Source organism: Sander lucioperca, chromosome 8 (genome assembly GCF_008315115.2).
Source record: "Sander lucioperca isolate FBNREF2018 chromosome 8, SLUC_FBN_1.2, whole genome shotgun sequence".
Classification (NCBI taxonomy): Eukaryota; Metazoa; Chordata; class Actinopteri; order Perciformes; family Percidae; genus Sander; species Sander lucioperca.
In genome coordinates, this window is record NC_050180.1 from 26542198 (window position 1) to 26554552 (window position 12355).

A 12355-nucleotide genomic window follows, 5' to 3' on the forward strand; every position below is an offset into this window, starting at 1 on the left:
CATCAGGAAAATTTAGTTAAAGCATTGTAGAAAGTGCAAAGAATCCAACCAGTTGTGTGTTTAATGGTCTAATCATCTCAGCTGGACTTGTAGGATGTTATATTGTTGGCTAGTTTACTTTAGAATTAAACATCAGATTTTATAAACTACATGTGTTCTGTGTGCAGTAATCTTAATGTGTAAAGTAACTAGTAACTAAAGCTGTAACAGGTGAATGTAGTGGAGTAACTAAAGTAACTAGTAACTAAAGCTGTAACAGGTGAATGTAGTGGAGTAACTAAAGTAACTAGTAACTAAAGCTGTAACAGATGAATGTAGCAGAGTAACTAAAGTAACTAGTAACTAAAGCTGTAACAGATGAATGTAGCAGAGTAACTAAAGTAACTAGTAACTAAAGCTGGAACAGATGAATGTAGCGGAGTAACTAAAGTAACTAGTAACTAAAGCTGTAACAGATGAATGTAGCGGAGTAACTAAAGTAACTAGTAACTAAAGCTGGAACAGATGAATGTAGCGGAGTAACTAAAGTAACTAGTAACTAAAGCTGTAACAGATAAATGTAGCGGAGTAACTAAAGTAACTAGTAACTAAAGCTGTAACAGGTGAATGTATTGGAGTAAAAAGAACAATATTTCTCTCTGAAATGTAGCGGAGTAGAAGTAGAAAGTGGCATGAAAAGAAAAGACTCAAGTAAAGTACAAGTACCTCAACATTTGGAATAAAGTACAGTATTGGAGTAAATGTACTAAGTTACATTCCAGCACTGAAAACCTGACCCTGTGTAATCTCACTTTACTTCTACTAAACATTTTTATTTCTTACTGTAGCTATGTTACTTTATGTGACTTTACACACTTATTGATTTGCTCCTTTCTTACATTTTTACCTTGAGTTTGACTGTGAGCAATAAAGATCTATCTTTATCTACCTACCTTTATTGCGCAAGTTGATATTGCAATGACGATTAAAAAAACGATATATTGTGCAGCCGCAAAATACGCAAAACAACCTCAGACACAAAATGACCCAAATAGGGCTGCACGATGTGAGGAAAATACAGTATATGATAATGATATAACTTGTGATAAATAAACAGAAACTAAAGTGTTCTCAGTTCTGTTGCTTTCAGTATTCTGCTTAAATAAAACAAACTGCTTGTTAAGTTTAAAACAAATGAAAGGAAATCATTTCCACCTTTCTTTTATTAAACAAATTGAACATTGAATGGAAAAGGAAGCACTAAAAAAAGAACAACAGTTAATTTTTAAAGTCCAGTTTTCTGCTGATATATTCTTTCAACTAACACAAAAAATCTCTGAGTGTCTTTCACGACGCGATGACGACCCAAAAAACGATTTACTGTGCAGCCGTATTACTACCAATAAGAATAAATAAAAGAAAGCCAGCTGTATTATAAAGGACCCATCCCACCCTGGACAATGCTCGCACCCCTCCCCTCCGAGAGAAGGTACAGAGCAATAAAATATTTAATAAAACGGCAGAAAAACAGCTTCTTTCCCCAGAGCTGCACGCACTGCCCCCCCCCCCACTGCCAAAGACTGAAAGAACTTGAATCGCTGTTTTGCACAATCTGTTTTATGCTGCTAACTTACTTTAACCACTGTTTTAAAGGTTTATAAACATGTGTTTTACTATTTAAGATACCTTGTATATATTTATATTGTTTAATAATGTTAATATGTATGTATTCATATTCATGTTTAACATGTTAAGATGTGTATATGTTTGTTTGTTTGTTTGTTTATGTATGCACCTTTCACCAAGGCAAATTCCACATGAGCTTACTTATTGTGGCAATAAAACTTTTTCCGATTCTGACAGTTTGCTTTTATTCATATTTTTTCTAGTCGCCTTTGTCTGTGTACAACTGGCTACTGCAGGTTGCGTTTAATGACCTGCGAGCTGCACTTCTAAATTTTAAGCTTCTTCTAAATGCAGATAAGACTAAATTTATGTTATTTACAAATGCTAGAAATATTGACACTATTAATCCTTGTATAACCACAGTTAACGGCTCTTGTATTGAAAGGGTCTCTGAGTATAAGTACTTTGGTTTATGGATTGATTAAAGATTTTCATTTACATGTCATATTGATAATTTTGTCTGCCAGCTGCGCCAGAAGGTTGGCTTTTTGTACAGAAACAAATCCCGCTTCTCAATATGTTGCAGGAAAAGAATTGTGAAAGCTCTTCTTTTGCCTGTTTTTGATTATGGAGATGTGATTTATAGGCATGCTGCATCCTCAACGTTTAAACCCCTAGATTAGGTCTGCCATTCTGCCTTTAGATTTTTTACAGGACGGACTGAGCAAAACTGCCAAAGCTGCCTTTGCTCCTCTGCTAAATTGGTCTCTCCCCCATCTATAAAGCAATTTATGGCTTTGATAAATGTACATTGAACATGAGCGTCTCCCTCAATGGGCCCCGAGTTTTAAATAAAGGTTGGAAATGAAATTCAATGAATTTGATAAAGTTACAAAGCCGCTTTCCGTTTGAGTTTGTTTACAGATACATAACAACGTTAGAGAGCTTTTGTATTTACTTTTTTTTATTTGGTATGTGATTCAAAATGTAGCAAAGTACAACATGTCAAACAAAACAAACTGAAGTAAAAGTAAAATTCCAGATTTAAAAATGACTTGAACAAGGAATAGTACGCAAAAAACGACATGTAAGTACTTAAACCTGATTAATAGTAATTTGTTACTTTCCACCTCTGTGATCAACACATGCGATCAGCGCTCTGTCTGGCAGCTCAGCAGCCTTGTCACATGACCGAACACCTCCTTCATCTTCAGCCCGTAGATGACCGGGTTCAGCACGGTCGGAACCACCACCAACACCACCGAGGCGGCGAGCGAGGCGGCAGGGTCGCTGCGCGCCTGCAGCTGGCGGTGCAGCATCTCAAAGGCGGTGCTGATGGAGTAGCTGAGGAACACCAGCAGGTGCGGCAGGCACGTGTGCAGTGCTTTGCTGCTGAAGCTGCGCGAGCTCTGCAGACAGATGGCGAGGATCCTGCCGTAGGAAAAGAGCACGAAGGCGGCAGGCAGGAAGACGGTGGCCGTGGTGCATATAAGCCCGTATACTTCGCTGAGCTGAGCTGCTCCGCCGCCACAGCTCAGGCTGATGAAGCTGTAGATGTCGCAGTAGATCCTGCTGAGCTGCATGCTGCAGAGCGGTAAGCGGCTGGCGAGCAGCACCCCGCCGCCCACCAGAGTGGCCGGGAGCAGCCAGCAGAGCAGCAGCAGCACCGCTACAGCGGCAGGAGACACTAGCGCGGCATAGCGCAGAGGGCGGCAAATGGACATGTAGCGGTCCAAGGCCATGGCGGACAGCAGCATGAAGCTGGAGCCGCCCAGAGAGTACAGCAGGAAGGCCTGACACAGGCACGCAGAGCGGGACACACGCACAGAGCTGCCGCCCGCCAGCAGGTCAGACAGAAGTTTGGGATAAACCATTGCGCTGGCCGCGAGAGAATTCAGCAGAACAGCCGCCACAAAGCAGAACATCGGCCGCCACAGACTCCGCTGCGAACAGATGATGTAAACCACCAGCGAGTCGGCGGACAACACGAAGAGATACACCGAGAGAAACACGAAAAAGAAGAACAGACTGTGGTCGGACAGCGGGGCAAGACCGACCAGCGTCAGCGACGTGACAGAAGTCACGTTAATTAACTCTGCTGACGTCATCAGGAGACAGAAGAAAAAAACTTAACTAAAACACACTTCAGATCAATAAGTTAATATGAGTTTAAAAATCATTAAATCTGTGAATTCACATGTTCAAACATTAACAATCATTTAAAGAACATTAATATAAAAACATTAATTCAAAAAACGTTCACATAAACAACATAACAATTAGGCTCACATAAACAATAGGCTCATATAAACAGGCTCATAAACAGGCTCATATAAACATTAGGCTCATATAAATATTAGGCTTATATAAACATTAGGCTCATATAAACATTAGGCTCATAAACAGGCTCATATAAACATTAGGCTCATATAAACATTAGGCTCATAAACAGGCTCATATAAACATTAGGCTCATATAAACATTAGGCTCATAAACAGGCTCATATAAACAATATTAGGCTCATATAAACAATATTAGACTCATATAAACAATATTAGACTCATATAAGCAACATTAGGCTCATATAAACAATATTAGACTCATATAAACAATATTAGGCTCATATAAACAATATTAGGCTCATATAAACAATATTAGGCTCATATAAGCAACATTAGGCTCATATGAACAATATTAGGCTCATATAAACAATATTAGGCTCACGTAAACATTAGGCTCATATAAACAATATTAGGCTCATATAAACAATATTAGACTCATATAAACAATATTAGGCTCATATAAACAATATTAGGCTTATATAAACAATATTAGGCTCATATAAACAACATTAGGCTCATATGAACAATATTAGGCTCACGTAAACATCAGGCTCATATAAACATTAGACTGACATTAACAACATTACCATTTAGAAAAGGAAAGGGACAGAAACAGCGGCGCAGTGAACGCTGAACGAAGGTCTGAAGAGAGACAGATGTGAGAACAGCTGCATTTATCCCTCGGACCTTCAGACCTCGGGCCTCTGTGGAGCTCATTAAACAACAACAAGAACTTTACACTGCTGTCAACAGTCACAGGACACTTTACACCAACACACACCCATCCACTCATCATAATAATGATGATGTCGTTTAGGGATTTCAAAAACTAAACTGGATAAATGACTAGATATTAGGGGTGTAACGTATCGATTCAATGATCCACGACTTAATATTATCAATGCAAAGTATATATTAAACATTGTATTATACATTGTATGATAGAATTTGTGCTCATTTAAAGATAGTATGTAATAAAGGGATGAATGACTTTAAAACGGTTCAGTTTTCCTATTTTTTATACTGTAGATTTCCTCGTTTCTTTGTCAGAAAAAAGGGACAGACAATGACGAAACAATATTTATTGTAGACAGCCACGCTGTACTTCCTCCGTCCCGCTCCAACTGAAGCCTAATTTGAGGTAACTCGGGTCGTATCCTCTTACTGTTTTGCATCGTTTGCTGCTAGCAGGTGTGTGGAGACTTCACCGCTGCTGAGGTAGCGACTAGTCTATATACTCAACGTTCCACTTCCGGGATTGCTTCCGACTGCTGCCGGAAATTCGTCCAGATGTCCCTCTTTTCGGATGTTCGTCCCCTTCCTCTGTCTTTGTGTTGGCGTTCTAACCTCTGGTGGACTTGTGAGGACTATGGTTAACTGTTCCTCAGATCTCTGCAGGGTAAATCCAGACAGCTAGCTAGACTATCTGTCCAATCTGAGTTTTCTGTTGCACGACTACAACTACTTTTGAACGTACACGTTCCACCAAAACAAGTTCCTTCCTGAGACTATTTAGCAGAGGCACCGTGGCTCCGTCCGGAGCACAGCACCGCCCAAGATGATTGTGATTGGTTTAAAGAAATGTCAATAAACCAGAGCACGTTTTTCTCCCATCCAGGAATGTTGTGTGGACTAGCCAGACCCACCCCAGCAGCGCTGTGGAGGAAGGTCTGGTAATGCGAGACTAAGTAGCGACTAACCCTAACCCTGAACTTCATCACCAATAGTTTCAACAGGGCTGCTCGAAATGTTCTCCTCCTCTTCCACACTTCTCTTCACAAAAGTTCCTGTTTGGAGCCACCATTGCAGTGTTTTTGAACCATTCATCTTACCTCTGCTTACTATCTTGCCATTACTAAATTTGGGTGTATGCGCCCTCCGTTCATGAACGTGACTATGTAGCTAATATCTAAACAAAAATATTACACTTAAACAAACACTTATTTTTAATTACTTTTAACTGATCATAGTTTAAGTATTATTGGCAATGTTGTAGTATTTCTATAGTATTATGTTTTTAAGTAAGTAACTTCGGCGAAGGCAACCTCGCCATAGTCCATTAATACCTGACCATGGACACTTTAACCCGCTAATACCATGGTCACTTGCCGAATAACATGTTTTTAAAATATTAGTTCATATTTTAATGTTTTACAATCGAAATTTAAAGTTTTTCCAAACAATAACTCCTAGTTTCACTGGTTACGCCTGATGGTTTGACTAATACCTTGAACAATAATTCCCATCCCATAAGGTTCTTATGCAATGCAAAGTTGTTCACTGCTCCAGGAATTAGGAAGGACCTTAGATACAACTTGACACCCTTAACAACAGGAGATATTTATAGTCCGCCCAGCTCGTAGAACCCTTCAGATTAGCTACGAGCCAGAAAGCTAACGCTATGCTAGCAAGATCCAAAGTCAATAACGTTGTGTACAGTTTTTAATCAGTAATAATAATTTTACAGTATGTTGACAAGCTAGCTATCCAGCCATGTCATTGTCCCCAAAACAATATGACTTTTATGAGCAATTTGATCCGCGATGTGTAATGTTACTGGTACGGCCGCAGCCTGAAGCAGCGACCTGAACAGTGAACGGGATGTGAGATAACGTTATTCACTGTGAAACAAAGTCAGTTCAGAGGGGCAGTATAACTTACTTCTTGCAGCGTGTGTGTTAGCGCCATCCTGTGGTGTTCAGAGTGTAACTTCCTGTAGTGTGTGTGTTAGTGCCATCCTGTGGTGTTCAGAGGGTAACTTACTTCTTACAGTGTGTGTGTTAGCACCATCCTGTGGTGTTCAGAGTGTAACTTACTTCTTGCAGCGTGTGTTAGTGCCATCCTGTGGTGTTCAGAGTATAACTAACTTCTTACAGCATGTGTGTTAGCGCCATCCTGTGGTGTTCCGAGTGTAACTTACTTCTTACAGCATGTGTGTTAGCGCCATCCTGTGGTGTTCCGAGTGTAACTTACTTCTTACAGCATGTGTGTTAGCGCCATCCTGTGGTGTTCCGAGTGTAACTTACTTCTTACAGCGTGTGTGTTAGCACCATCCTGTGGTGTTCAGAGTGTAATGTATTTCTTGCAGCGTGTGTGTTAGCACCATCCTGTGGTGTTCAGAGTGTAACTTACTTCTTGCAGCGTGTGTGTTAGCACCATCCTGTGGTGTTCAGAGTGTAACTTACTTCTTGCAGTGTGTGTGTTAGCTCCATCCTGTGGTGTTCAGAGTGTAATGTATTTCTTGCAGCGTGTGTGTTAGCACCATCCTGTGGTGTTCAGAGTGTAACTTACTTCTTGCAGCGTGTGTGTTAGCACCATCCTGTGGTGTTCAGAGTGTAACTTACTTCTTGCAGTGTGTGTGTTAGCTCCATCCTGTGGTGTTCAGAGTGTAACTTACTTCTTGCAGTGTGTGTGTTAGCACCATCCTGTGGTGTTCCGAGTGTAACTTACTTCTTACAGCGTGTGTTAGCACCATCCTGTGGTGTTCAGAGTGTAACTTACTTCTTACAGCGTGTGTGTTAGCACCATCCTGTGGTGTTCAGAGTGTAACTTCCTGCACTACGCTTTACTATTTATTACTCTGTGTCACCTCCAACTGTGCAATATTTCATTTCTATTCATCCGCACCTCATCATCTGCATATCTGTGTTTGTATACTGTCTGTTTAGAGGTTTACTGTGTAAATATGTTTGATTTATTACTATTATTATTATTATTATTATTATTATTATTATTATTATAACTAATGTGTATTTGTGTTATTCTGATGTGTGTACATTTTTTTCTTTTGAGCTTCTGTAGCAAAGGAATTTCCCCAGTGTGGGATTAATAAAGTCTATCTTATCTAGTAACACTAAACAGTCAGTTTCAGTGGAACTCCTTTGGTAGGTGACCCATAACACATTATTATAGACAACCTGCAGCCAATCAAAATCGAGTATTCACCCAGACCATGGTATAAATTAATTAATTTAATTTTAAAAAATATATCAGAGATTCCATCTGCGTACCACTAGAGGGAGCTGGCGTACCACCTGTGGTACTCAGTTTGAGAATCAGTGATCTAAAATATACCCCAATGTTCAAGATGTCTGTAACAGATGTTTATCAAACTCCTGGAAAACCTTGGACGTATGTTCTGTTCACACCCCAAACTGACAAACTATTGGTCCAGAATTTATGACACATTACAAAAAGCTTACAATGTCATTATAGCTCCAAACCCTCAAAGCAGTTCCACAGAGACAGAAAAAGGTCTTTCTTCAGACACAGACATCTGTTAAAACAAATGAAGTTGTAAATGTAAATGAAGATCCATTTGAATCGGGGAATATATGTTGTTTAAACTTTAGGGTGACCAGACGTCCCCGGTTTCGGTGACCTATCCCCGGCTGGAGCTGTCCCCAGAAATGTCTCCGGTTTTCACTGTGACTGACAGACCCGAAATTGGAATGAAAGAAAGAAAACATTGACCAAACGTATAGTCGTGCACCCTACTCAAGACAGCCAGAGCAAGCGCTGCTCAGAGCTCAGAGATGTTCTTGAATGCCCTTATTTTACAATGCTAGAATTACTGTTTATTTACATGGAGTCTGGTGGGTTTAGCGAATGCAATTTCGCAGACTTTTTATGTTTCAAAAAAGGATCTTTCTCTTTAACAGAAAGTTCGACCTTAGAAATCCTTTCCATAATGTCAGACACTTAGAATATTAATCTGAGTCTGTCAGCGGCAAAACAAGCACTTTTATGAACGTATACAATCTGGACAATGGTCCTGTTAACTTACATGTTAGCTTGTTTCGCCGTTGCCGACTGCAGCGATCTCGTTTAACACTGGACCAATGTCAAAAGAAAATATTTCCTCAATAGGTTTAATTGTATCTGATACTCAATGAGCTGTTGCAGAAACAAGCCCAGCGTGAAACAATAAAGCAACAGCTGTCAGATAAATGTAGTGCAGTAAACATGACAACATTTCCCTCTGAGGTGTATAGTGGAGTACAAGTATGAAGTAGCAGCAGGGGCGATTGTAGGATCAGACCTTTAGGGGGGGCTCAGCCCCTAATGAGAATGTGACACGGATATAGTGCATGCAAAAGTGTTAATCTGCAACATGAAATTAACAACTTCTTCACAACCGCACTCCTGCTCTCCCTCTGACAGACAGAGACTCAGCCAGAGGCGTGAGTCTGGCACAACCACCTCAACCAGAATCTAAGCTTTCCAATGATATTAGCGCAAGTTGCTGTGACAAATGGTTTGCGAGAAAATTAACATTGAACTTACGTGAAATGTCATATTTGCATTCTGCATAAATATCTGCACATCCATTACTCTCTGTGAAATATCTCACAAACTCTTTACTCAACACATGCATCGGTACAATAAGCGGTTCCTGGGTAATCAGGTTTTGAAATTGCAAAAGAAATTCTACATGGTCTCCAACTTTGGGCCAAAATTATAATGTATTCTCATGTAAACTATTTATGTCAGCACATACATTTTTGTAAATTGCTTAGCCAGTGTATCCCACCATAATGATTATTATATTGCCAGATTCCAGACAATCCCATTTACTTATATACATATATCCCACTTACAAATATAAATATATATTTCTACTGGTATGCTTCCTAGTGACATTAATGCAAAAATATAAAGATAAATGAATTCCACCTGTGTGTGCATGGTTAAAATTCTGAAGTGCTAAATAGTTCAGGCTACAGCACAAATATTTCCATCCATAGATAAGAATAATCAAGTCTAACCTCTGAATTTCTTTTCAAAGTGCAGCAGATTGATGCATTTAAACGTTAAAATAGACATTTTCTTACAGGGGAGCATGGCCATGGACCCCCCTAGGGGGGCTTGTGCCCCAGTGCAGCTCTAGGTCTAGTGACACCCCTGGGGCAGTGTCCCCGTTTTAGAGCTGTTACACACCAACCAGATGGCCGACCGTAGGCAGAAAAGCCAGTCGGACTGATCAGTCGGGTCCCCGAGGTCCAAAAAAATGCCTCAAAACACACTGAGGCGACGCCGACTTGAGTGTACGCTCTGCGCGTGCGCAAAACATAATAAGTCTCCATAGCAGCAAGCAGCGTTGCTCTGTATTGTTTCCCAGTAAATGAAAACCGGCAGCTGATTGGACGAACGCGTCACGTGGTTCTTTTTTCTCCGGAAATTCACAGCCAGACTGTCATGGCGGCTTGTTCAGAATACGATCTCATATTGTACTAAAATAATTCACCGAAACGTGTTTCTGAAAACATTTTAAACGAGAAATAGGCCGTGCAGTTGCTGAATCTGTCTTCATTTCAGATCGACAAAGGTCAGTTTAAAAGATTTTCGTCAGATTTTGAGAGGCTCATCCACTCGCCATTTCCGTGTGAGTCCTGACTGCCCTGTCTCCGACTGAGCATGTCGGGTCGGCCAAAATGAAGACTGACGGCTCCTCGGACGGACACTGAACAGACTCGAGCCACTGAACTCGCCAGATTGTCTGACGGCCGATAATCGGGTTGGTGTGTCAGGGCCCTTACAAAGATGAAAACATTACCTGTTTTGGAGGTATTTACGCTTCTGAGCTGAAAATGTCCCTGGATTTTGTCTTAGAAATCTGGTCACCTTAGTTTAAAGCAGCCCTACTACTAGATTGTAAAAACATGAAGGTGGCTGGATTATCTGCAGTTTAAACACTTCAAATCCTGTATCTGAAAATATTAGCTGTGGCTGTGTCTCAGGCTCGTGCCATGCGCTCTCACATTACAGTTGTTTCACTCCAGCTATCAGTGACTCCAAAGGATCAGAGCTGAAAGCAGCCGGGAATCTTTTTGTTCTTGTAGTTGTGTTTCTAATGTGTTTAGGCCCATGTTACGGTTTCATTATTGTAGGTGACAACTTGATAATTGCTTTTTCTGCTTCATTTGCAGTCTTTCTGTATTATTTAACTCTTGTCTAAACTAGAGATGTTCCGATACCGATGCCAGTAGGGGTATCGGCTCCGATACTGCCTAAAACACTGGTATCGGTATCGGGAAGTACTGGAGTTATGACACCGATCTGATACCACGTAATAAAGCCCTAAAGAAAATCTACGTTAAAGTAGTTTATTGATGTTCTTTTTCCGTTAAAACTGACTGTCAAACTACAGAATAAAAGAAAGTTCTGGGGCGTTCATTGTTTGTGTTTGTTCATGTTTCACAAAGAGTTTAACCTGAGCCAGACCGACAACAAAGATAGAAATCATATCACATCCATACAGGGATAGTAGTATACAGCTGTTATACATCATATCATCCATACAGAGATAGTAGTATACAGCTGTTATACATCATATCATCTATACAGAGATAGTAGTATACAGCTGTTATACATCATATCATCATACAGAGATAGTAGTATACAGTTGTTATACATCATATCACATCCATACAGGGATAGTAGTATACAGCTGTTAAAACATAATAAAATATATGACACACTGGTATCGGATCAGTACTTGGTATCAGCCGATACGCAAGTATATAAGTATTGTGTATTTTGTCTTTCTGATGCTGCTGCATTTAAAGAAAGAGCCATAAGCGCCAAATACTGTTTCTAGTTATCACCCAGTTTAATGAAAACTTTAAATTCACACATGTATAACACTTATGCAGTTTTTTCCCCCCAGGGAACCCTTTTTCTTAGTGATAAGAAACACTCAAACAAAAGAGCTACTAAAGCTTTGTATTGATGTCACTATGTATGATCTGTGTCCATTTTGGTGTAAACAGAAATTACAGGTCTGCTGGGCTCCTCTGGGAAAGAGGAGCCCAGCAGACCTGTAATTTCTGCTGGGCTTATAATTTCTGAGGAAAAAAGATGCCCATAAACAGTGACACTTTACTGTCAAGTAGAGGGAAATATCAACTGTTCTTTCAACTGTCAGTATAAAAAGGGGGTGGGTTAAGTGATGGAGGTTAAGGTTAAGTGATGGAGTGGAGCAGCAAAAGATATGTAATAGCAGATGGATTTTCTGTAGAAAGTAAAACCACCCAGGGACATCTGCATCATCCAGATAGACAAAGACCCATTTGTTGACCGTGTCTCTAAGGTTTTCAAGCCTGCAGGGCATTGATCAGAGTCAGCATCAACAACAACAAAAGCAACAGTGGTACAACCTTTGCTGGCATGTAATGTGACATCATCCAGAAAGGTGGTGTCTGGGGTTAAGGTCAGGAATGGAGGGATTAATTAGGGTCAGAGGGAGAAACTAGGGTTAGGGTTAAGCACGAACATCTGATGAAAAAGGTGTTTGATTCGCAGAAGTGAAAAATAGGATCCTCTGATGCCTGCGAGATGAAAGTTTATATACATTTTAGGCATGTGATGAGTTGCGATTCAGATGATATCATTGAGAATAACTTGCC

General features: G+C 40.2%; 1 protein-coding gene across 1 annotated transcript; it reads right to left on the minus strand.

Annotated features, from left to right (window-relative positions):
* Positions 1-2416: 2416 nt before the first annotated feature.
* On the minus strand, positions 2417-3887 carry LOC116036685 (olfactory receptor 51E1-like). The gene has a single exon (XM_031280262.2). It carries the CDS (start codon positions 3711-3713, stop codon positions 2757-2759), a length of 957 nt encoding a protein of 318 aa, XP_031136122.1. The 5' UTR covers positions 3714-3887; the 3' UTR covers positions 2417-2756.
* Between the last annotated feature and the right edge of the window lie 8468 nt (positions 3888-12355).